The sequence below is a fragment of the Fundulus heteroclitus genome, chromosome 17 (assembly GCF_011125445.2).
Source record: "Fundulus heteroclitus isolate FHET01 chromosome 17, MU-UCD_Fhet_4.1, whole genome shotgun sequence".
Taxonomy (NCBI): domain Eukaryota; kingdom Metazoa; phylum Chordata; class Actinopteri; order Cyprinodontiformes; family Fundulidae; genus Fundulus; species Fundulus heteroclitus.
In genome coordinates, this window is record NC_046377.1 from 15664918 (window position 1) to 15691452 (window position 26535).

The 26535-nt window shown below is 40.4% G+C and overlaps 1 protein-coding gene across 12 annotated transcripts; it reads right to left on the reverse strand.

Moving 5' to 3' along the window:
* Window positions 1-412: 412 nt before the first annotated feature.
* On the reverse strand, window positions 413-26535 carry impdh1b (IMP (inosine 5'-monophosphate) dehydrogenase 1b). Of its 12 annotated transcripts, none has more exons than XM_036149303.1 (18): window positions 26427-26535; window positions 25966-26256; window positions 19259-19357; window positions 18984-19061; window positions 12371-12419; window positions 6510-6611; window positions 6348-6422; window positions 6156-6161; window positions 5758-5964; window positions 5578-5665; window positions 5291-5490; window positions 3482-3572; window positions 3270-3365; window positions 3038-3181; window positions 2807-2951; window positions 2581-2724; window positions 2418-2501; window positions 413-908 (listed from the first exon to the last, which is right to left on the reverse strand). In XM_036149303.1, the coding sequence occupies exons 2-18, from the start codon at window positions 26178-26180 to the stop codon at window positions 887-889; spliced, it is 1845 nt and encodes a 614-aa protein (XP_036005196.1). In that variant the 5' UTR covers window positions 26181-26256; window positions 26427-26535; the 3' UTR covers window positions 413-886. The 12 variants fall into 12 exon arrangements, with proteins under 12 accessions (XP_036005196.1, XP_036005194.1, XP_036005197.1 ...); XM_036149301.1 differs by having other exon boundaries at window positions 18984-19064; XM_036149304.1 differs by lacking the exon at window positions 6156-6161 and having other exon boundaries at window positions 18984-19064.

A 26535-nucleotide genomic window follows, 5' to 3' on the forward strand; every position in this document is an offset into this window, starting at 1 on the left:
GGTCCACTGTTCTGATTTGATTAGCAACGATGACGAACGCCTCGACTGTAAGAAAGCACACCACACCGAGTAAACAACGTGTACTGTAACATAAGCAGCATACATCTGTGATGACCTAAAAACGAGTCATTAGGAAACGTTTGCCGCTACGGACCGGCACAGCGCACAGAGAAAGAGAGAGAAAGAGAGAGAAAGAAAGAGAGAGAAAGAAAGAGAGAGAAAGAGAGAGAATATGAAAGAGAGGACAGAACGAATAGAAGATAGATAAAGAAAAGAGAGAGAGAGAGCGAGAGCGAGAGCGAGAGCGAGAGAGAGAGATGCTGCACACATTTACGAGCGTGTTGTCGAACTTGGATGAGTGAACGTGCCGGCGACGCATTTGCTGGTAAGAATGGAACCCAAACGGGCCACAGGGAGACGCTGCTGAGCTGCATCCCCGGCCGTTTCTCAGGGGGACAAACAACAGTGCACCTTCGCTTTGTCCCAACTGCACGGTAGTCACACACAACCTGGAATTCACTCGGTGGTCTCTCGCAGGGCTATCGGCCCACGCGCAATAACCTGGTTTAGGGCTGCATATTCTTGATACAAAAAAACAACAAAACCCCAACAAAGAAGAAGGAGGAAAAAAAACAAAAAAAACATAACATTAACCCTGATGCGCCACTTCTTAACAGCAGAATTCGAGGTGTTTAGAGAAGTCGTGTCAGTTTGAAGGATCTCCATTTGCTACGATGCCGCCCTCCTCTCCAAATCAGCCGTCGGTGATAAGTCAGGGAGTGGGCACAACGCACGGGAAGCAGAGAGGATGTCGTTGCGGATTTTGGCAGAAGTTTTTAAACATTTGGTCACTGTCAGATTGGATCGTTTTCACTCCTCTGACCATTTAGTAAAGTCGCTTCTCATATCTGTAGAGGCAAAGGCAAAACAACAAAAAAAGAGCATTTACTCTGTAATAAATAGGATGTTATTCAGTTTGTATTCATACTTTTTAGTTGTGCTTACCATTAAAAGTCAATTTCAATAAACTTGAATACATCTTTGTCTTTCTGTAAGAGTAAATAAAGCCCAAGAACCTGAAGATGCTAAAATTTAAAGAGAACAGAGTGACGCAGCATGTTCATCTACTCTAAAATGTTTACAAATCATGCAGCATTCACTACCACTAAAATGGGAAAACCAACATTTAATACAACCTCAAAAATTTGTAAAAAAAAAAAAAAAAAAAAAAAGCCTTAAGCTTTATTTCAAAAATGCATTTTATAAGTATTTTTTAATAACCAGCTCACAAGTTACCCAGGGCCCAGGACGAGAACAGGCCCCCAGCATCACAGATCCTCTACCTTGCTTAACACATTCATCTTTGTTCCACAGCACACTTGGGTGTGTTTGCTGCTAAAACTTAACAATAGCCTCATACTGAATTATGTTTTTATTTCATCAAGCTTACAGAGAACACTTTTTAAATGAAAACTGTATTTGGGATTAGCTGCTTATTTTGTATTAGCAATGTGCTTTGCGCACGCTAGCATTTATTCAGATGATCCCTACTTGCTAAAACCTGAAAGAAAATGTCCTTTTTACGTATTTTTTGACAGTTAAGTATCTCGTCTCTTATGAGTGAAGAATCTGCTTCCATAAAAAGACTCAGAGTATAACAAAAACCCTATGTTTACATTTATGATAGTAGGTCAGAAAGTGTTTATCTTTGGCCTCACTTCTGCATTATCAGTTTACAAGTAGACTTGACCTCAAGATGCAACTCTCTGTCGCAAATCAGAGAGCTTTAGATTGGATCGACTCCAACATCGTCCTCTAAACTGTGCGTGGTGGAAAGATAAACATGAGTCCTTATTCAGCCTGGTTTGTCACAGTTCAAGTTGTTTTAAACTTTCTATAGACCATCAATTAAAAACATGTAGACATACTCATAAACTTAAAAATAAGTAATTAAATAAATGTGTTTAATTGTTTCTAAGCAACAACAAAGAAATATTTTATTTATTATGTGAAAAAAAAAAACATTCCCATGCAAAATATGCCCATTTAACCGACATAATTTAAAATCTGAACATATGTCATCATAGTCTATTTAATACAACTGCAGATGTCTGTGAGGTTTAAGTTATTTCCAGATTTTTAGATTCTCTGTTTGTTATTAGAAACCATATTGATCAAGACTTAAAGAATGCAAGTGACTAGATGTCTAATATATTTTGTATTTTATAACACTGTTCCCGGTACAGCGTAGCATATTTACAAGTGTTGATAAAGCACAACTTATTTACAAAGAATATGCCACACAAAGTGTTTCTGAAAAAATACAGAAGTTCTATTTTTGTTTTCTACTATAGGTTCCTGCAGAGCTTTGCAAAAAAAAATAGGGCCTGTTACAACCCGTTTTTTTAGTTACTTACGAGTGTAGTCCATGAACGCCTCCCTCCACCTGTGCAGACATGGTTCGCTTCTCAAACTTCAGCTCCCCAGAATACATCATAGAACTAAGAAAGACAATCAAAATAAATGAATATGGTGTACATAGATATTACAAGTCAGCTCCAAATAAAAGAGAAAACTCACCGGAGGATAGACAGGCTCTTTGCTCCGATGTCCTGGCAGCCATGCTGGATCCCAGCTATGAGGTACGGTACAAACTTATGGATGGAGCCTTTGTCCTGGACCGAGCCCGACACGCCCTGAGCTACCTTCACCTTGTCACCCTCACTGTAGAGAAGACATCATCCACTTAATATCCAGTTCAATCCGACAGAAGAATTGGGATCCTGACTGTTGTGTCCACACACACCTGAAGTAGCGCTTCTGGCTGCTGGTGCTTTTCTCCATCGCATCCAGAGAGCCCATACCCCGGTACTTCTTCAGCCGCACGCCGTCCGAAAAGAAGTACTCTCCAGGAGCCTCGGTGGTTGCAGCGAGCAAGGATCCCATCATAACTGTTGCAGATAACCAGAAGTTTCACACGAGCTACGACGACAGCATCTATTACACGATTCAGTCTGTAAAAACCTTTGGGTCTCACCAGTCGATGCTCCGAGAGACAGCGCCTTCACCACATGGCCCACGGTCTGAATACCACCATCCGCAATCACCGGTACGCCAAAACGTCTTGCATACTCGGCTACTTTGTACACAGAGGTTCCCTGAGGTCGCCCACAGGCCATCACTAAAAAGGCATGGGGAGAAAAGTCCGGGTGATGCACAGCAAGCATTTCATTTCTGCATCGCCACCGTTGTGCTCCGTTGTCCTGTACCTTCCTGCGTGATGCAAATGGAGCCACAGCCCATCCCAACCCTCAGAGCATCCGCGCCGGCGTCGATCAGATTCTTGGCCTGAGCTGCTGTGACCACTGCAGAAAACCAAAAACAAAAAAGAAAACACACTAAAGAGGTCTACCTGTGACCCAGTGCTTCATTTTAAGCTTTACTTTGCTTATGTTTGGAGGCACATAAGCAACAAACTCACCATTTCCTCCAACAACTTGTAATTCAGGATGCTTCTGTTTAATATAGTTGATCATGCTGATTTGAAACACTGAGTTGCCTTGTGAAGAGTCCTGGAAATACAAAAACATCTCTGGTTTAGGTCAGAATAAAACTGCACTTCAAAAGAAAATCCTGAACAAGATGCTGTGTAATTTTACATTAGAAACTTGAAATAACTTGTCTTATCAGATAATAATAATGCTGTTTTTTGCAGGTAGGAAAATAAACGTAACATTTGTTAAGTCTATATATTTTTTAAGTATTAAAGGATGCTAATTCTACCAGCTTTTGCCCTAAAGGGTAATACCTACATGTATGCAATCAATGCAAAGAAAAGCTTTGTTCCAGCCTATTTGTCTACATGCAGGGTTCCAACACAATGTTTCCATGCCTGAATTTCTTTTTGTAGAGTCATTTTTTCAGAGCTCTTTGTCATTTCCCCCCTTTTTGAAATGCAAATACAAAGAATCACTATGACTTCATGACAGATACATCTGTTGTGGCTAGACTTTCCATCTAGGACCTGCAAAAGCTAAGAAGGAAAGGAGAAAGGAAAACATTTACACAATATAATTATGAATAAACTCTAGTAATCCACATATTTTAATGCATTTTTCATTTTACTGCAAAAATCAGTAATTAAGTTACTTGGTTAATTGTTGCTAGCGCGTACTCCAGGCGCAGGCGACCTTACATGAATGCCCTTCTAGTTTAGACATTACAGTCAGGCAATCTTGTAGACAGCTCAGGGGTCCGATCAGGTAGTGACAGAGTACCGTAATGCTCCAAATATCCATTGAGCAGAGCGTACTTGCACATTTAACAGATTTTTGAAAGCAATGTACCACATAAAATTGGTAAGCACAACGGTAATCATATATAAGGCGCACAATACATTTGAGAAAATTTAAGAATTTTAAGTGTGCCTTATAGTCCGAAAAATATGGTACAAGAAACAAAAGCTTGGAATATTTCGTTCTGTATGTAATATATCTATAAAATAATTTTCACTTTCTGAAAAATACTAAAAAAGTTACTTTTTCATCAGTAATTTTTTGAGGTTTACCTGTACAAGTAACTCAATGATCAACAACACCCACCAGGGGGCGCTGTGTAGCTAAGCTCACTGTGGGGAAGACACAGAAACATGTTCACCACGTTCTCGCAGCAAGTCCCTAGACCAGGGGTCTGCAACCTGTGGCTCTTTGGACCTTCCACAGTGGCTATTAATAACTTTGGCAATAAATGATATTTTTGTTATGGTATTTAAATGTAATAATATAATAAATGCAGGTTTTAGCCATTTTTTCTCAGACTAATTGCTTTTAATTTTCACGACAGAATGATGCTAAAAGTGCCAGTAATATTTAATTTTAAATCAATATTTTTTCATTATGTTGGAAACTGATTATTTTTTTTTTTTTTTACATCATTACCTACAAATAACATCCTGTCCATCCTATTTTTTTCAAACCTCAAAATAGACATAAAAGGGTGTTTCTTTAATGATGACAACAGATTTCCTACAGTAGATCTTTATCACAAATGATAACTTGTCTTTTTCCAAAAGGCCAGGCAACATTTGCGGCTCTGAACAAGTTTAATTGAAGTGGACTGTAGGCAAAATGGCTCTTTAGACTGTAAACGTTGCAGGCCTCTGCCCTAGTTGATCACCCTGCTGCAGGTCATGCCAGTCTCGCTTCAAATGTTCCTGCTTTTCAGTCACCGCTGAAAACCCCTTTCCCCTTAAAAATAATGATAAAACACATATTAAAAAAAAAACACCTACCAGTACAACAACATCAACCCCAGCCTGCACCAGTAGGTCCAGTCTGTATTTATCATCCTCCCGGGTACCGATGGCAGCGCCGCAGAGAAGCTGTTTGCGGGAGTCTTTCGACGCTAAAGGGTAGTCTCTGTTCTTCTTCAGATCCGTCCTGGCAATGATGGCCACAAGCTCGTCGTTATCATTCACAATGGGAAGCTTGCCTGAAATGAGATTGCCAGAGAGCGAGCTTAGAAAACAACACGTGGGGAACTGTTAAAAAGCGCTTCTTTAAACACAATAAAGTTCACCTTTTTTGCTCCTCTGCAAAATATCATTGGCTTCTTTCAGCGTAACACCAGCTGGAGCGACCACCAAATCCTCTCTTTTCGTCATAGCCTGGAAGATTACAAGCATGACCACAGTAATAAAACTAAATCAATTCATGAAAGAAGAAAGAAAAAAAATCCCAAAACTGCAAAACAACACACCTCCTCCAGAGGTTTGCTGTAGTCTTTCTCAGAGAGGAAGTCGATATCTCTGGAGGTGACTATCCCAACCAGCTTGCTGCCCATTTTCCCCGTCTCTGTGATGGGGATCCCGGAGAACCCGTGCCTTACTTTGGCCTCAAACACATCTCCAACGGTGTGGCGTGGACTCATTACGACTGGGTCTGTGATAAAGCCCTGTTCGAACCTCTGAAAGCAAAAGTCAACAAAATCTGGATTCGTTCTGTGATCAAAGTGGGGTTTGATTTGTGAGTGAAGCAGCAAACGTAGCACAAAAAAACGCCACACACAAAAAGTTATAATAACACACCACACAAGAAAAAAGATAAAAACATACACAGCAACAACAAATACATGCACACGCAAAAAGAGAAAGTTACCATATGCTATGTAAAAAAAGATAAGAAAGAGAATTAGGGAAAGTCAAGAGTTTCAGATTAACCCTTTGATTTGTCATTTTCCCCCTTTTTGAAAGACTTAAAAAAAAAAAACAGTAAACCCACAACAATCTCTGCAGTTACAAATAAATATAGCATGATTAACACACACAAAAGGAGAAATTATTCCTTTACCTTGACCTTCCGGACCTCGTTGGCTTGGAATTCAGGTGTACAGTTGTGATGAATGAACCCCATTCCTCCCATTAGCTGCCAAATAAAAAGCAAAGACTCCATTTAACCTCAAAAAGTTGCCATTTTAGATGAAACATGAAAATATTTGCTCCATTTTCTTACCGCCATCGCAATTGCCATGGCGGACTCGGTGACGGTGTCCATGGGGGAGGAGATGAGCGGGGTTTTTATGGTGATCTTCTTGGTCAGTGCCGATGTTAGGTCCTGCGAGAAAACATTTGAGTTGGTACACGGTTCACACTTCGTCCAGCAGGGGGCACAACACACCAAAGAATCTAAAAATCATTGTGGGTTCAGATTTTTAGCTGCTCATTAATGCAAAAAAGGAAAAGTCCGAAAGTATTTTAGTTTGGTATTACTCTACGATTTAAGATGAGAAAAACAAATTAATTCATCCTTTTTTTAAACCTGCACTGTGGTTCATGACGGTTTCCCTAAACAACAGCATTTACCTTCACTTCTCATCCACTCCCACAGGAACCAGTATTTTGGGTTTTTCCACTTGTGAAAGATAATTTAAAAAAACAAAAAAAAAAAAAAAAAAAACAGCAGCATTCCTTGCATGGGAAAACCAGAGAATCAGTCCCACTCTTGTCTCAGAGTTAGTCTTTATCTGACACAGACGTAAACTATGGACGCAGCTTGCTGTGTTTCTCAGGAGTTCATAGCAGAAGGCAAAAAAAAGAAAAAAAAAAAAAACACTAAATTCTGTTTTAGGGAAACTAAGCCAGAGAGGTATGTCAAAAACCTCAAATTTGAAAACATGTTGCACAACATCATGAAACATCAAGAATCACGGCTTATCACATCCACAGCAGAACCCAGAGAAAGATCAGTCACACTTCTCCGTCTCTAAGGCAGAGACCCTTCAAGCAGGTTCACGGGCTAAACTGTAATGATCTACCTGTGTGTGTTCTCACTTTGTTTATTTCATGTACCAGCTTCTAAATCTGAGTCTGACTCACAATTTTACGCCGCAAAATACAAACATGAAGAAGTTTGATTTGATTTGTGTCTGATGACAAGCGAGTCAGCGAGCTACGCATTGGTAGAGCAGCACAGAGTAACAGTAACAGAATGCTCCATAAAGATGTTAATCAGAGAAATAAGAAGTTATTTTCTGATTGTTTCACAGTGATTACATCCAGCAGGTAAACACGCCCATACCAACACATCTCGGCTCTCCGCAGCCCCTCTGGTTTTCCTGTTTCTGTCTGAATATGCGCTAAAACCGCATCTGTAAAATGAACTGAGCCTGTCTGAATCACAATGAAAAGTATTACATGGGACCAGTTGATTGAATTAAGCGATTGTCTAACTTAATAAATAATTTGGATTTTGTATTGAAAGTTAGCAAACTTCCAGAGCTATGTCACAGGAAGCCCAACCTTTATTCCGCTTATGGGTGCGCAAATAAAAGGACACTACAAACCACATCCTGGGAAAATACCTTCCATAAGTAAGATTTTATGATAGATAATCCTCATGCTTTACAGTTACAGTTTGTCTGGCATCAACACAATATGTGATTTATGGGGGGGGGGGGGGGGGTGAATATAAAGTATTTTTGCTTTTGCTATGATTTTGTAAAGTCTAAGATTCTAAGATTTGTAAGTTTGTTAATTTTGTTTTTCCCACATTGCTGTTTGTATTATATCATTTTTAAATGCTGCTATTGGCGTCTCTGCTCTCACACGAGAAAAAAGGAAATAAAAGTAAGACAAATTTTCTTGAAATGAGTGTCTTTGTCCTTGATTTGAGCAGATAAGTGAGATTATCTGCCAATGGAATAAGGTTTTTGCACTTAAAATAGGAACAACTCATCTACATCATCTTATTTCAAGTGCAGGATGTCTAGTTATCTTATTTTAGGTGTAATAATACTCATTCTATTGGCAGATACGTTTATTTATCTGCTCAAATCAAGGACAGGTACACCAACTTCAAGAACATTTTACATACTTTTTGTTTCCTTTTTGCAGTGCACCTGTAGATCAGTGTTGTACATCAGTGCTGTGGATCAGTGCTGTGGATCAGTGCAGTACACCAGTGCTGTACACCAGTGCTGTGGATCCGTGCTGTACATCAGTGCTGTGCATCAGTGCTGTACATCAGTGCTGTGCATCAGTGCTGTACATCAGTGCTGTACATCAGTGCTGTACACCAGTGCTGTACACCAGTGCTGTGGATCCGTGCTGTACATCAGTGCTGTACATCAGTGCTGTACATCAGTGCTGTGCATCAGTGCTGTGGATCCGTGCTGTACATCAGTGCTGTGCATCAGTGCTGTACATCAGTGCTGTACATCAGTGCTGTACATCAGTGCTGTACACCAGTGCTGTACACCAGTGCTGTGGATCCGTGCTGTACATCAGTGCTGTACATCAGTGCTGTACATCAGTGCTGTGCATCAGTGCTGTGGATCCGTGCTGTACATCAGTGCTGTACATCAGTGCTGTACATCAGTGCTGTACATCAGTGCTGTGGATCCGTGCTGTACATCAGTGCTGTACATCAGTGCTGTGGATCCGTGCTGTACATCAGTGCTGTACATCAGTGCTGTACATCAGTGCTGTACATCAGTGCTGTACATCAGTGCTGTGGATCCGTGCTGTACATCAGTGCTGTGCATCAGTGCTGTACATCAGTGCTGTGCATCAGTGCTGTGCATCAGTGCTGTGCATCCGTGCTGTACATCAGTGCTGTGGATCCGTGCTGTACATCAGTGCTGTGCATCAGTGCTGTACATCAGTGCTGTACATCAGTGCTGTGCATCAGTGCTGTGGATCAGTGCTGTACATCAGTGCTGTGGATCAGTGCTGTGGATCCGTGCTGTACATCAGTGCTGTGGATCCGTGCTGTACATCAGTGCTGTGGATCCGTGCTGTGGATCCGTGCTGTACATCAGTGCTGTGGATCCGTGCTGTGGATCCGTGCTGTACATCAGTGCTGTACATCAGTGCTGTGCATCAGTGCTGTGGATCAGTGCTGTACATCAGTGCTGTGGATCCGTGCTGTACATCAGTGCTGTGGATCCGTGCTGTACATCAGTGCTGTGGATCCGTGCTGTACATCAGTGCTGTGGATCAGTGCTGTACATCAGTGCTGTGGATCAGTGCTGTGCATCAGTGCTGTGGATCCGTGCTGTACATCAGTGCTGTGGATCAGTGCTGTGGATCCGTGCTGTGGATCCGTGCTGTACATCAGTGCTGTGGATCAGTGCTGTACATCAGTGCTGTGGATCAGTGCTGTACATCAGTGCTGTACATCAGTGCTGTACATCAGTGCTGTACATCAGTGCTGTGGATCAGTGCTGTGGATCTGTGCTGTACATCAGTGCTGTGGATCCGTGCTGTGGATCCGTGCTGTACATCAGTGCTGTACATCAGTGCTGTGGATCAGTGCTGTACATCAGTGCTGTGGATCCGTGCTGTACATCAGTGCTGTGGATCCGTGCTGTACATCAGTGCTGTACATCAGTGCTGTGGATCAGTGCTGTGGATCAGTGCTGTACATCAGTGCTGTGGATCAGTGCCGTGGATCAGTTTGTGGTTTGTATTATATCATTTTTAAATGCTGCTAAGCCGTCTCTGCTCTCACCTGTGGATCCGTGCAGTATATCAGTGCTGTGGATCCGTGCTGTACATCAGTGCTGTGGATCAGTGCTGTACATCAGTGCTGTGGATCAGTGCTGTACATCAGTGCTGTGGATCAGTGCTGTACATCAGTGCTGTGGATCAGTGCTGTGGATCAGTGCTGTAGGCTGTACATCAGTGCTGTGGACCCGTGCTGTACATCAGTGCTGTGGATCAGTGCTGTACATCAGTGCTGTACATCAGTGCTGTGGATCAGTGCTGTAGGCTGTACATCAGTGCTGTGGACCCGTGCTGTACATCAGTGCTGTGGATCAGTTTGTGGTTTGTATTATATCATTTTTAAATGCTGCTATTGCCGTCTCTGCTCTCACCTGTGCATCAGTGCTGTGGATCAGTGCTGTACATCAGTTCTGTACATCCGTGCTGTACATCAGTTTGCGGTTTTTATTATATCATTTTTAAATGCTGCTATTGGCGTCTCTGCTCTCACCTGTAGATCAGTGTTGTACATCAGTGCTGTAGATAGATAGATAGATAGATAGATAGAATTTGTGTGTTTATTAGATTAATATGTAACTGCAAAATATTTAAGTGCGTGTACATTTTTAATCCGGTTTGACTTCAGTTTAAGTAGTGTTGGTAAATATGTGTTGGTAAAAATATGTGTAATCTGTCTGAAAGGTCCCCAGCATTGTGAACATATGATTAAAATGAGATCTGAGCTGCCTTCTAGTCATTCTGACAGCAGCTGTCTGATCTGTGGTCTGACCCAAGATGGCCGCCCTGTAGGCACGTCGGCCTGGCGGCTGGCAGCGGCCAATGGGGCGTCTACGTATATAATGTCTATGGATAGAGACGGTCACTCAATTTAATCTCGTAAATAAAACTTTCGACCCGTTTTAAATGTTTCCTCTGCTGACGTAAACGACGTGAAGTCAGGAGAGAGAAAGAGACATTTTCTGATGCTCGCTCATTTTCTTCTTCCGGATCCGTTGCATTTCTCTCCTGTTGCCTCCAATTCATCACTCCCTCTCCTCCTCCTCCATCACTAACTTTCACCTTACATGTCTCACCTGCATGACATTTTCACTGGTTTCAGCCAATTGAGCATATCTGCCAGAACGACGGAAGCAGAGACCACAAGCAGCCATGTGCACATACACAGCACAATGCATACATTTCATCTTAAAATGAAGCATAGAAGAAGATTTCTTTTAAATAAATACATTTTAGTGTTAATACTATAATTTATTTTTGGAGGAACAGAACACCTTTTACAGAATAATCCGACAGTCCTCCGAACCACCACTCATCCCCCCGGAAGCCACACATTTCTTCTGGTATGACCCCAAAACAACCTACTTAAAGAAACAGTAAGTGTGCAACAGCACTTAGCAATAAAGTATAATATGGATCATTACTATCAATGTTGTTTATTGATTAAATTTACAGGTTTTGATTTTAATCTTTACAAAGGAAATGTTTATTGACACGTCTTTATTGTGTGGGGGAAAAACACCGTCAAACGCCGCCATTACAGTTTTCAGGTCGCGCACCCCCTAGTGGCAGGTCGCGCGCACCACACTTTGGGAATCCCTGGCTTAGTGGTTAGCTGTTCATTGTATGGCTGACAGTCACAAGAAGCAAACTGCGCACAAGTTTATGAGAAGAAGAAGAAGGCCTCAATAGAAAGAAATAATGAGTGAATTTGGGGGGAAAAACTTTCACATGAACCCCCAGAGAAGCAGAAGAGCAAGGTAAGACAGTATGAAGTTATTCAAAAGGGCATTGGGGAAACAAGTGGAAAAAAAGGCTGTTTTCATCTTTTTATTATTAAATAATGTCAAACCTAGACTATCACACTGCACATACATAAATACAGCTTTAGTGGGCTGCAAAAGGCAGGCTCTTTAAAGCTGAACAAGTCATAGAGAGAGATTATAGATCAATTAAACTAAAACCTTCATAAATGGATGAAGATGGAGATTTTATTTCATCTAAAGGCCGGAGATTAACTCATCGGCTGCGAAAGGCGGATGAGCCACTGACCAGACATGAATGTAAACATAACGGGTGTGGGTGCAGACAGTGGCTAACCACACCAAGGAAAAACAGCAAGCGAGATGACGTGGGTAAGAAATGGAAAACACTCTTTTATAAACCAGCTCGAATTAGAAAATAAACTTATGGTGTGAAGTAAAAGATTTTATGTGTAGCTATGCTATTTAAAGAAAAAAACTTTTTAATTATGAGGGGAGTCAAGCAAGCTGAAGAAACATCTGGCTTATTTGGAAAGTTTTAGGCTACAAAGAAACTCCTTTCAAAAGTGACTAACTTCTAAGGTCCTTCACGTGAGAGGGCACTCACCACTTCATCTGAGGTAAAGTCAATGAAGCCAGGTAGAATCAGGAAGTCGCTGAAAAACAAAAGAGAAACCAGAATGTAAGGGATAAATAATGAAGACTTATGCACTGTCAATACGGTTTCAAAAACACAATCAGGCATGATTAGAAACTGCAGGAGCTACAGATTAGGTAACCGATTTTACCTAATGAGAGCAGATAAGATCATAAAACATTTTCAGGCCAAATTAAACATATGCAGCATTGCTCTTTATCTTATTGTTAGCGACACATGAGGCGTTTCTTTATGGGTCCCAGAAAACATAGCAGAGCGCATGTACCTGTTCAAAAGCTACAGTTGACCTCTTTGAGTTCCTGATCTGTTCAAAGGCGACAGAAACTAGAATCATTTGAGGAGGAAAAGCTAAACGCAGGAATGGTGTTTTCCCCTCTCCAGTCAGTCGGTGTGTATTTAGTGTTTTTTTGCAGATGGCTGTGAAACCATGCAGTGGAGGAATGGAAAGGCCCAGGGCTAAAAGGCAGCTTTGTATTTTTTTTTTTTTTCAAAAGGAAGACCGTAGGAGAAGCATGTAGTAGGACTAACTCAAAAAAACGAGAAAAGATGAGCACTTATGGGATCCATGAAGAGTGAAGGAGAAAGAGAAGGATAAGTGATGACTTTAATCTATTTTTGCTTTGCCGTGGGTGGAGACCCGGAGGGCCTAAAATAGAATCGCTGAATGGGACGCTAAAAGTCAGGAGTCCCACCCACAAACAGCCAGCAGAGATCCACATCTGCTAACGTTTAGCTGGAGCCTCAAACCTCGGCTGCATCACATTGGCATCAGACGCTGAGCCAAACAGACTCTGCATCCGAAAAGGAAACAAAGGCTGGCTCGTGGCCTCATTGTGGTTTTCATTTGAATGTTAAATGTAGACAAATGCATGATGCTAAGAGGGAGTGTTTGAAAGCAAAAAGCCAAAGGTCACTACAACTCTTTGCTTGCTTGTTCCTGTCCTACGCAGATAAGGGAATCTGTCTTTTTTGCACACAAAAAAAAAACATCAAAGAAGATGAAATATATCCTCAGAGTATTCTCAAGATGCAGCATAAATTTGAAAACATAATATTCCTGTGAATTTATGTTGGTACACAGTAAGTATAGGCTTCCATTACAGTAACAAAGAACGTTATTCTGCATGCCAATCAAAGCCTCACGTTCTTGACATGCTTGAGATGGTCTTGTGGGTCAAGGTTATTGTACTACCATAGGATATAGAGGATGCTTTGACTAGACAGTGTCATTTGGTTGAAAGACATTCATACCCAGTGCCTTTTCCAATTGTTGTTTATCACATAAACATCTCAAATTTACATTTCTTTTAATGGCATTTTGTGTTATAGACCAATACAAATTATGTTTAAGACCCAGTCTGAGGTGGGAGGAAAACTAGGGGGAAAAAAAAGCCTACAGAGAGAAAATAGACAAGCAAAACTAAAAAGGTATGTTTCTAGGGGGACCTTTTATTGTGGGACACCACCCAAAGAAGGCACCAATTGAGGTTTCAAGGCCAGGAGTTTGGACGGGGGAAGATGAGCAGACACAATGAATCAACGAAATGGAAAGGCGGTTGGTAGTGACGATTTAGGATGTAATGTTGTCGGGGTGGATGAGGATTGTAGTGGAAACAAAGAAGATAGGAGTGTGACAGCATCCAAAAACAGGAGAAAGCGGAAAAAGCAAAGATTAGAGGAAGATCATTCAAATCTACAACAGTCAAATGACGGACGCTCCCCATGAATGAGAACAAACCCGAGATACGAAACAATCAATATAAAGTCACCGTCAAACTAATCCAAGAGGGAGAATCTTTGGTTGAGTGGAATACTATTCACTTTAAAGCAATAAAACTGATTAGTGAAATCCGAATTCCAAAGTTTTACACAGCGGTGTGCTTTTGTTGCACTGCAGAGAGTTTAACAAGGCAAAGTTATTAGGATAAATAAGATAGATAATAAAAAAAAAATGTACAGTGCACTGCTGATCTACTGGGATTTTTGCACACAACCATCTCTAGGGTTTACAGAGAGTGGTCCGAAAAAGAGAGAATATCCAGTGAGGCAGTTCTGTGGGTGCAAATGCCTTGTTGGTTGCCAGAGGTCAGAGAATGACCAGACTGACAGGAGCTGATAGAAAAGCAGCAGTAACTCAAATAACCACTCGTTACAACCAAGGTACGCAGAAGAGCGTCTCTGAAGACACGTCAAACCTTGAGGCGGATGGGCTACAGCAGCAGAAGACCAGACCGGGTGCCACTCCTGTCAGCTAAGAACAGGAAACTCAGGCTACAATTGGCTCAGGCTCACCAAAATTGGACAGTAAAAGATTGGAAAACCGTTTCTTGGTCTGATGCGTCTAGATTTCTGCTGCGACATTCGGATGGTAGGGTCAGAATTTGGCGTCAACAACATGAAAGCATGGATCCATCCTGCCTTGTTTCAACTTTTCAGGCTGTAGGTTTAATGGTGTGGGGGATATTTTCTTGCCACACTTTGGGCCCCTTAGTACCAATTAAGCATCGTGCCAATGCCACAGCCTGAGTATTGTTGCTGACCATGTCCATCCCTTTATGACCACAGTGTAGCCATCTTCTGATGGCTACTTTCAGCAGCATAACACACCATGTCATAAAGAATCATCTCAGGCTGGTTTCTTGAACATGACAAGGAGTTCACTGACTGAAATGGCCTTCACTGTCACCAGATCTCAATCCAATAGAGCACCTTTAGGATGTGGTGAAACGGGAGATTTACATCATGGATGTGCAGCTGACAAATCTGCAGCATCAGTGTGATGCTATCATGTCAATATGGACCAAACTCTCTGAGGAATGTTTCCAGTACCTTGTTGAATCTACGCCACGAAGGATTAAGGCAGTCCAGAAGGGAAAAGGGGGGAGTCCAACCCAGTACTAGTGTAGTTGAAAAAAATATGTAGAGGAGTCATAAGTGGGGTCCCTCTAAAAGTAACCATTGAAGAAATTCAAGAAAATCTGGTAAGCATAAATATGCTGAAAAAACTGCCAAGATTCAGTGCTGCAACTGTGGAGGCGAACATACTGCTGCAAGTCGAGGATGCAAAGTTAGTAAACGAGCAGAGGAAATTCAGAAAGTAAACCTTGCACAAGGGAGCACCTTGCTTGGAATAAAAGCAAGTTTTGAAAATAATTTCTTTAATTTATTTTTGTGAAATGAAAAAGGAGGGTGGAAAAAGGAAATAAACTGGATTTGGTATTATAAAATCTGAGATTTTATTTATAAGACATTGCCCAGTCCTAATTACTGGAGTCCTGAGAACACAGTAAAACAAATATATTTAGTTTTGGATGGCCTGGTAAAGCAAAAGCTCAAAATGCAGAACTGCATAAAATAGATTTATGTCCAACTGTACCTCCTTCCAATATTCCACACTGGCTATTCAAATGCTATTGTGGCTCATTGGAGCAAAGGGGTTGCAAAAGTAGAGACTTTTAAATATCTGAAATTAATTTTTAAGTTTGTTTAATTTTAACCTAAAAAAATGACAGCTTGCTTTAATTGTAACATATTGCATTACATTTTTGTTTGATTTAAAGGGGGGGGGGTCATCTTGTTTAAACTAGATTTGTTTCTAATTAATGGTAAATTGATCGAACTTTAAATTTGGCATGTTGAAGTTTAGGTGGTAAATGTTTATTTTCCTTCTTTTCTTTAAAAAGCTTGTCAACCTGATATTGTCTTCATTGAATAAAGATAAAACACAAATAAAGGAGTTGTCCTATGTGTTCCTCCAGGTTAAGGCTTTTTTAAGTTTGGGCAGGAAGGTGAACCTCTGTCCTTAGCATATTGGCATATTTATCTCCAATTTTTGTTCCACCAACCTTAATATATTACACTATGTTTGGAAAGCACTGCAGTTTAATCCCTTTTCTGGTGCAACTCTCATTTTTCCACCAATTTATCTCTTGAAATTAATGGTAAAAAAGTAATAAGTCTTCTGATTCCTTGCCTTGTATACAAATAACATGGATTTAAACATTTAGTAATTAGAAGTATTTAAGTAAACATGCAGGCGCACCCATCAATCTCAAGCGTCAACTGAAAGCTGAAGTGCAATTTCAACGTGGCATTTAGTGATGCAATCATACAGGAAGTTTCTACTCTCACAAAAACAAGCTTGTGTGTTCCTGTGTCATCTTCTTCTTACACTTTTCTTTAGTAAGAAAACTCACTAAAAGACTTTAAACATGATTCTTTTCCTTTTATTTATCAAAAAAAGTAGAGTAGTAGATGGGGTCCAATCATCTTTGCTATAGTCGAAAGAAAACAAAGAAACCTTAAATTAAGTAACAAGGTGCCCATTCAGGCAGCTATTAGTAGAATCTAATACGAAAGCAGGAACGTTATCTGATTACTAAACCACAGCGAAGCAGAGATGGGATGAGGAATGTTAGGAATACAGTGATTTTCAGCAATCCTTCATGGGTTAGCTGCAGAGGGATCTTAAAACATTGATCAGCATTTTAAATGGATATAATGGTTAAGGGTTTTTCTAAGTAAAAAGAAGCTGCCCATGCATCTCAGTGTAAAAAAAAAAAAAAAAAAAAAATTCAAATGGCTTTGAGTTGTATTTATCTACAGTTAAAACCAGAGGTTTACTCACACTGTATAAAAAGGAAACATTACCTCTCATTTTCTCTCCCTGTGACAGTGAATCATACGGTTGTTCCGCTTCAAGCTATTCTTGATCATCAGATTTAAAATACCAATAAACAAGAATTTTAAGGCGAATTTCTCACCTAAGGTGTGAAAAATGGTTTGCGTTCTTGACTAGCTCAGAACAAAGCACCTGCTTCCTGTATTTACTTTTGGTACCCTCTCCAACCGTATGGCTTGGGTCAAATATTTCTGGCCCATTCCTTCAGACTGAACTGTCAGGTTATACCATACACACACCTTTTGAGCTTCATTATCGCATGGAAAAGGCATTCCCCCTGGTCTCCCTCCCTCCTCAGATCGTCGATCTGAACGCACGGCCTCAGAGGAATTTCAACACGGAGCACGGATTTCATCCGACGTTTAAAACTGCACCCAAGTTTACTTTTTAACAAGTTCTATCTATAATGTGGTCAACATATGTGTTCTCGCTTCCAATTTACACATTTAATAAACTTCTCTCAGCATTTTTTCCAACGTTTCCTTGCTTTTTCACCATGGGAAATAAAAAAAGATTCTAATTTTTAATCCTCACTGCCATTCATGAGGTGCTTTGCATGGGCCATTTATGGTTCAATCTGGGCACAGAGGGCTGAACATGAGGCAGAACCAGGTACGCAACTGTTCCAAGTTCAGGTGGGATCTAAGGAAAATTGCATGCTGTGAGCGCGCGCATGGTTTTACAAATCAGTTTCTCTTTTGCCACACGCCGTTTTCTTTTTTGGGCCTATTTTGGGCCCAAAAAAGCCCTTTTAGTATGGATTCTATGTAAAGTTTAACAAATGAGACCCATGGACCTTTTCATGGCCACTCCAAAACACTGAGCTGTTGTCCTTCAGCCACTGTGTAACAAATTTGGCAGGCTATTTAAGAGTATTCCCCCCCAAGACTCAAGATTTGTCGTAACACTTCAACATATACATCTAAATGTGTCTTGAGATCTTGGTTCAGTAGTTCCACAAAACGCTTGTTCCTCATGACGACATCTATTTTGTAAATGCACCAGTTCCTATTGCAGCAAAACATCCCTACGCGATTATGCTGCCACCCGCATACTTCACAGCTGTGGCGGTGTTTATACTCGCATAAAGAGCAGATGACTGTGGCACCCTCACACATCTGGAAAGCGTACCCAAGAAATAACTACACCGTTGTGGTTCTCCTGATATATTGCCAACTTCTGTTGATTTTTCAATGATGTTACACAAGAAGGAAGGGTGCTTGAAGTGTTATCTTAAAATACACCCACAGGTGTGTGCCTCCAGTAGACTCAAATGTTGTGAACAGCCTGATCAGAAGCTTTACTTTATCTTTACTTTACCTGCCCCTTCCCAGACAAGGCAGTCATTTTAATACATATAAACTTCAGACTTTAATATAGCGTATATACAGTAAATGTATGGCTCCAACTATGAATTTTGAGTCACAAATCATGGTTAGCTGAACCGTAGGAAATGTGCCACCAGCATGCCAAGAGAAGCAAGAAAGGGTGAGAAATGAGTGTTTAATTAGACCCTCTGAGAGAGTAAAGCCTGTGTAAGAAATTGCATAAGGTGTTAGTCATGCATTCTGTGTTTACATGAGAGGTCAAGCACTTTACTGATCTATTTAAAAAAAAAAATTTAAATAAACAAATAAAAATAATAAAATTATAATAATATGTTATGCACATTGGAAGTAAATTTTATCCCCACAACCAAGATCAGGTTAAGCAATCAAGGAAACTTTAAGCACTTTAATCCGTGACAACAGTCTAAAATTTTGGTGATAAACATGATTTTTATTTTATTTTATCAACAATAATTGGCTTCGCCCCTTAAATTCGGCATTCTGGATAGACAGAGGGTTTCTTTAATAGTTTAAAGATGATTGGTTTACTCACTTGTAAGTCAACCCATCGCCTTTAGAGCATAGCTCTGCAGCCGTATGGCCATCCGAGACAACACACTGTTGGTCAGATCTGCTGGTTCAAAATGCGTCGACCATTACAAAGAACTAGCGTGCACACTTAACCCACTAATGCGTGAAAAATGAGGCCTTAAAAACTGTAAACCTTTTGAGTTGGTTTACCTATTTTATAGCGATATGTGGAGGAAAAAATGTAATTAAAAATTTTTAAATTTTTAAAATTGAATTTTGTGACGCAAAGATACTTACTTGTATGTAAGGCCGTCACCAACCGAAAAGAGCTGCTGTGCCGACAGTCCGTCATCTGGGATGTAGCCCGTACCGCCACTGATTAAATAATCCGCCATGCTGCCAAAAGATCACAGAGAGGCAACTTCAATCAGGAGATCTGATTGAGAAATGCAAATATGCACATGAAGAGAGAGGTTTTAATGTGCCGGAGCGCAAGTGATGTAAAATGCATCATCTCTCTCTATAAATAACGCTAAATAAACCCACTGTTACTCTCGCAGCTAAAATATTGCGTCACAAATATAAAAAATTAATAAAATGACTACAGTGCAATAACCCTCACATTAGCCGATGTGCAGCAGAGACCTGGACATCGACCTACTAACCCACAAATGCACTGCAGTTTGAAGTTAAAATCCTTAAACAGAGTTAAAAGTCATAGTATTTTGGTTTCTACATAAGACACCCCCCCCTCTGCACCACCATATATCTTCTCTGGAGCATTACCGGCCTGGTGACCCAGATTAGATTATCGGCAGCTAGCAAACATTAGCTGCTTGCACTCCACACCCGTAGATAACAAAAGTACAGGGCTTCAGATCATTCTTTGTTGTTTACATGAAGGTGCATCAAGAGAGCATCTCTCACAGGCAATCCATGGAAGCCCTTTGTATCTATTACGGGTGCGGCTTATCACTACATTTTGGGAACGACATGCAGCCCACCATATGGCATTTTTTCTAATCTTGTTTATCTTTTAACTGGCTTTAACATGCAATGTAGCTGATTTTCTGCAACTAGAATCTGCTGATAATAAAAACATAGCTTGTAGATGAACATGAAACCTTATAATGTGTATGCAAAATTAAAGCTGAGGCGCACATACATCACTAATACAAAAAAATGTTCTGTTAAATAATAAGTTAGCAATTTATCTGCAAAAGCTGCATTTAATAGAGTTTTTAAGGAGGTAGCCTATAGTCAAAACGAAAACATATGCAAACCACTTGAAAACATGGATATCATTTATTTGCATTTATGCGTTTTAATCATGCCGAATTAGAAATGAGGTTCACATACATTCCTTACACTGTAAAAAAATATCTCTAGATAATAAGCTGCTTATATGGAATTAAGTTTTATTTTATTTCGGCTTATTTTTAAAGGAAGTTTGGTACTGGACGTATCGCTTCCTTCTTCGTTTGCACGCAGGACAAAAAAAAAAGCACAAAAATAATGTGCTCGTTTGCAACATTTACTGAAACCTCTGCAAAAGTTGCATGAAACAAACAATAGGCCTATTTATTTCATGGGGGAGAAAATACGCATGAACACCTGTTTACACACTTCAGTCGCTACATCTAAGCTAGTTCAATGATTAACATTATTAGCGTTGAGCAATACATGTCTAATTGTACCTGCTCCTCACCCACAAAGCTTAAATAGCACATTACACCCCAAGCTGGAAACTAATAACATTAATATAAACGTTAAAGCTCTAGGATAAACCCTGGTTTAAACGACGTTTTATAAAAAAAAATGGACACGTTTACGCAAACAAAGCTATGTAAATTAAATACAAGAAAGTCGCACAACTGTGTATGTGCTGTTAAACTGGCTTTGAAGCCGATATATTTTCCTATAAACAACAATAAGCATGAACTTGCGTGCAGCCACATGAGCCACAGGCAGACTACCAGACATGTGGGAGCAACGCTAGCTTTAGCATGTTAGCAGCTTTGTTACCCTGTTTTAACGCGCAGCCGAGGCTTCCTTGGACTTTAGGGTCCACGACCTCCGCTTTCACGCCGCTTAGCAGCCACCAAGGCGGCTCAAACTGTTTTAAGTTCACCCCAAAAGAGTAAAGACGAGCATCTTTATCCGGGTATGCTAGCAGCTGCCACCCAGACCAGATGCCCCACGTTGACAAAAAACAAGGAACAACTTTCCAGCTGTGAGGCGACGCAAAAATCGTGCGAGGGTGACGATCAATGCCACGTTACCTCATTACCTCGCAGAGAAATGAACCAGAGAAAAGCAGAGGTCTCTATGTGAGTCCCGGGTCTAGGTCTGCAGGAGGTTGAGAAGTGGCTGCTTGGTCGCTGTTTGCAGACTAGTGTTGATGGTTTATGTACTGAGAGCAGCGTCACAGCCCCTCTTCTTTCCCCACCTCCATCATAAGACGAGTCAACCCTGCTGCTCTCAAATCTGAACCGAGAAGCAGGGACGTTTTCTGCGTTTTTGTCGCCCTGGGCAAGATGGACGAATGCCCCCCTAATACAACCATGTCCATGTGTAAACTCACTCTAACTGCAATGTAAAGCCATTGTCCTCTTTCATATTACATACATCTATCTCTGCTTTGCCTGTTATTGCACAATGAATTAACATGACATACATGTTTATAAAAAGCATTATTTCACTTTTTTTGAAGTTCAATATAACAGTTAAACCTTTGCCCTGTGACATTGTGACCTGTCCAGAATATACCCATTTAACCAGTGACGATCTTTAAAAGCGTAAGTTGGTTTTTTTCTGAGCACAGAACACAAGTCTATCATTGTAGAATGGTTTAGGATGGTGTGTAATGTGTGCAACAGTTTTGCTGTGCTTGATACAACAAAAATATCATCGCAGAAAAAAAAAATTAATTTAAAAAGAAGTAAACAAAACAGAATTTCCTCCAGCGCCCTTTTCACCAATTTACGCCCTAGGCAATTGGCTGTGATCCCTAGGCGACGAAACGGTTGTGTCCATTCAGAGTTTTGTTTTTCTACCAGAATACTACCATATTTTTCGGACTATAAGTCTACATTTTTTTTCATAGTTTGGCCGATCCTGCGACTTATATTCAGGTGTGACTTATATATCAAATTTAAATGGTAAGTTATCTTGACCAGCATGAATCAAGGAGTAAACATTATTGTCTATAGTATCTATATATTCATTGTAGCATGATGGAGGAAAAAAGCTTAGCGCAACGAGAGGTATTTACCCAGTCCGTATATATGTTTTTTTCCTCTTAATGACACATTTTTTTGACTGATGCGACTTATATTTCGAAGCGATTTATAGTCTGAAAAAACACGGTACTTGTTTTTATGAGTCACACAGCTGTGGGTCCATAGATGGTGGAGGTATTAGCCGGGCCGGGGCCGAGACTGCATGCTAGTTATGTTTGCTGATGCAGTGCTAAAGGTGTTTCAGAAGTCATACCTCTGGAGGTTTTTCTGCATTGTATTAATTCAAAATTAAATGTATTTTACCTGCTAATCTCTGCTGTTCAACATTTACAAAAGTTACAAATGAAATGAAACAGAGGCTAAACACAGGGCAATCCACAGGGCAATCTGGAAAGAAGGCCTGTTAGACACACATGGCGTACCGTACCGCTTTCTTTTTTGCTTGCACGCAAGACAAAAAAACATAAGCAAAAACAATGTGCTGGTTTGCAAAATTCACATTATATCAACAATTTATTTCCTGAGGGAAAAATTATGCATGAACACCTGTTTACACACTTCAGCCGCTACACTTAGCTAAGCTACGAAGGTCACACGTGTGTGTTTTGCTACCTAACGATAGTAACGCTTCAATATTTGGTTCCTATTCTGCTCGTGATGGATGTTTACCTTCTTGAATGTACTGCTATCAAATGAGTCATTAGAAGGGCCCTGAAATATTGAGGAACAGGCTGAGATAAGTCTATACAAACATTTATTTGATTAGACGGGGTGTTTAAGCAGCTTGGTGTTTAAGGAGAGCATTATTTTGTGATCGTGACAAACTCTCCCAAAAACACATTCGAGTTTGTGGTCCTAACATGACAAAGTGTGAACTCTTGAAGAGGTATAACTACTTTTAAAACACACTATAAGCAGACAAAAAATAAGTAAATATGTGATCTTCTTGTTCATCGTCTTAAAAGTTAAACACGCAAAATATCAAAGATTGTGCTTCTTGGCAGGTCTGTTAAATAGATGTGCAAGAGCAGATATCTTATGACTGCCTACCATAATCAAAGCAGTCATGGTTATTCCCTGTTACCAATTGAAGCATCTTGTTAATGCTTGGACAGGCTGTTTGAACTTTGGTCACATTCACATGATCCTAATTGGGCTGAATGCACAGAGCGGTTAAGACCAGCCCCATTTCATTCACATGAAACCAGTTAGACAAAACCTGTCTGTGCAAGGTCGACAAGGCAGATGCCAATGGGAGAAGTATTTCTTTCTTTTTTTTTGCCAGGAACGAGAGAAACCGTATGTCTATTAGGGCCTTTATTTCTTAAGTCTATTATGTTACTTTATATTAACTGCTTTCTTTTCACGTCACATGTTTTAGTGGATGCAACAAGGAGGTCATATTTGCCAGGATAAAAACACACACCGAAACCAAACAACATTCAGCTTTTACAGCAACAGCTTCCAAAGTGATTCCGAGCTCTCTGCGCACAAACCTCACAAGTGATAACTGTTTCCCTCATGAAGTCATGCATCCTGACTGTTGTGTTGCCCTTGCCAAACACAGCTGATGGCTGACAGCCCAAATAATTTCCCATTGCTTAATGACAACTATATTTATCCGTCAACGCCTCACTGCTGCTCAGAAAGTGAAAAAGGATTAATGCCAGAGCTTTGCTGTACGTGCCTTTGGGCAGAATGTTGATGTAGGCTGACTACTGTAACTCACGCCCCTCGCTGCATTAAGCTTTGGTGAGTGGTGTTCGATATCTGTCGAGATGACTCAGGAGGACCTACTCTGTGTTTTTCTGTGATAGTGAATATGGGTCACTGCTGATATGGGTCAGTGGGTCCTTTATGCACCGCAGCTATTCTGAGCACTTGATGCAGCGTTGTTTATCCTCCCGACTGCGTGTTGCTTTGCTCTTGCCTTTTTGGTGAATCGCAGAGCCCATCTGTCCATGCGCGCAAGGAGGACCAGGGGGGGACCAGGGTTCAAAGTATCACCTGTCAACTCAAGATAAGCTGTTTCTGTTGTTATAGGGCTGGCTAGATCAACACAAGTTGGATATGTTAAAACCAGGGACTTGCAAGGTGCGTGTAGTTAGTTTGTTATTTTATAATTATAGTGGGTTATTTTTAATTTTAGTAACACTCCAGTTAAAGGGATGTAAGACTTTGACAAGAGTTTATTACCATCTGTTCAGTTGGTTCTGGGATAGATGTGTCTGTGGAGTACGCCACTATGGTGCATCGTAGTGAGCAAGCAGGGAGTCCTCGGAGTGGAGGGAACCTTCTTCTCAACCTGGTTTCAGCTTCCGCTCATACTATGAAGTGAGGCTGCATCAAACCAACGCTCACTGCCTCTCGTCTCGTCATTTCTCCTGTTTATTCAGGTATTATTGTATGAAACACATACAAAATAATATATACAGGTTATGTATGTCAATCTGATGCGTTTTAAGCAACTTGAGGGTAGTTTAACAAACAGTAGTCCATGCCAGCAGAGTTTTGATAAGGTGGAAGCCAGATTTAGTAATGGCGGCGCTTCACCGTCACTTGAACTCTTAAGAGTAACCAGTAACTTATATAATCCCAGACATTATGTTGTTGAAGGTTATGTGTTATTGTTGTAGAAAATATACAAAGAAAATGGATTGATTCGCAGACCAAGCAATAACTAATTGGAATATATTTCGATTGACACGCAATTAACATGATAGGCTTGTTTACTTTGTGGAAAGCTGCAGATGTACCTAGACGTGGAACCACTATTTTCTGGTAATAAGATGAGTGTTAAAGCTAAAGACCATGCATTTAGGAATTAACCAGATTTAACAAGGTAATTGTGGATAGACTAGAAAGTGATTAAACATGATATTTGATTTTTGACATGAACTGACTGAACAGAAATGTTACTGGAAATTAATTCTTCATTCTAATCTCATGATTAAAGATACTGTGAAACGAGGCTGCATCAAACCAACGCTCACTGCCTGACTTTGAATGGTGTTAAATTTCTTTTTTTATTATTCATGCTTTTTGCTTGTAAAAATCAAAAATTAAAATTCCTTTTGCGGTACTTCATCAATCCAGCATGGAATGAAGGTGATCGGCCTGCAGTTCTGTGCTCCGGTGCTCAAATTAGACTCAAAAGCACAGTGGACAGACTCCAGCAGATGACATGACTCCCCACTTTTACTCTGGACTTAGTTTCTATGTTTCTTCAAACTTTTCTCCACACTTTTGGACCTTTAGGAAAACTTACTCTTATTTGAAAATAGTACACAACCCAGTCCTTCTCCTTAGCCCAGGTAAGACACTTCTGACGTTGTCTCTGATACCGAGTGGCTTAAAACAAGGGATGCTACAATTGCAGTCTACGCCTTTTAAGTCACAAGGAAATGTTGAAATGAGTTTGTTAATGACTGTTTCCTTTTTTTCTATTGCATTTTTCCTTCCACTCAACTTTCCACTAACATTCTTGGATATAGAACTCTTTCAACAACCAGTTTCTTCTGCAATGAAACCCTCCTTATAAAAGGTGTAACTATGCTTTTTGATATATTTCTATTTATTTATTGAGATATGCTAAGTACATGTGAATGGACAACTGTCTAAAAAGGCAAAAATCTAATTTTGTCTGTATCTTTTCATCACCTTCACTAATATTTTTTTTTCTGAGCCCTATGGAAAATAATAAAGTACAAAAAACTTGTGTTTTTAGTGCAAAATGTTTTGTATCTTATGTTGAGTACTCACTTTTCTGGAGAAAGACCTGCTTGAATCCGTGTGGCGATGTAGCGCTGTGCTGCAGTTTCATGTCCATAAACAAGAGGAATGTGCTGGACGTGATGATCCCCTTCCTTGGACAGGGCACTCATATCTGACGGCTGTGTGTCCCCTACAACCCTCCGATAGTCGGTCTGGCTCTCTCTCACGCCGTCCACAAAGTGCCCGTATTCAAATCTTTCCATCGTCGGCCCTGAGGTCTGACCCTGAAACTGGTGGGGCCTCTCAGCCTTGTTGTGCAGCCAGTTATGTCAACAGAATCTACAAAATAACAAAGGACGTCCAACAGTCAGTTAAAATGCAGAATCCATGTGGAAATCATATACAAATGAAGAATAAAAAATGCAAAAAAGGTTTAAAAGTCATTTTTTTTTTAAAGGATTCTAATCTGAATCCATGGCATATGCTCAGTTCTTCTTGCTGTTGCTTACCAAACCGTGAGTCTAAAAAGAAAGGTGCAGCCTTTCTTAGACTGCTCCGTCTGCTGGTGCACAGGATACACCTGCCCGCTGAAAGATACTAGCCACCTCTAGGCGTGTC

Excerpts from the sequence above, each read along its gene's own strand:
- impdh1b (XM_036149301.1), bottom strand. The coding sequence starts at position 26,180 with ATGGAAAGATTTGAATACGGGCACTTTGTGGACGGCGTGAGAGAGAGC. Across the intron at positions 19,065-19,258 it reads GGTGACGGCCTTACATACAA|CAGATCTGACCAACAGTGTG; the intron begins GTAAGTATCTTT and ends ATTTTGAACCAG. Across the intron at positions 5,491-5,577 it reads TTTGCAGAGGAGCAAAAAAG|GCAAGCTTCCCATTGTGAAT; the intron begins GTGAACTTTATT and ends ATCTCATTTCAG.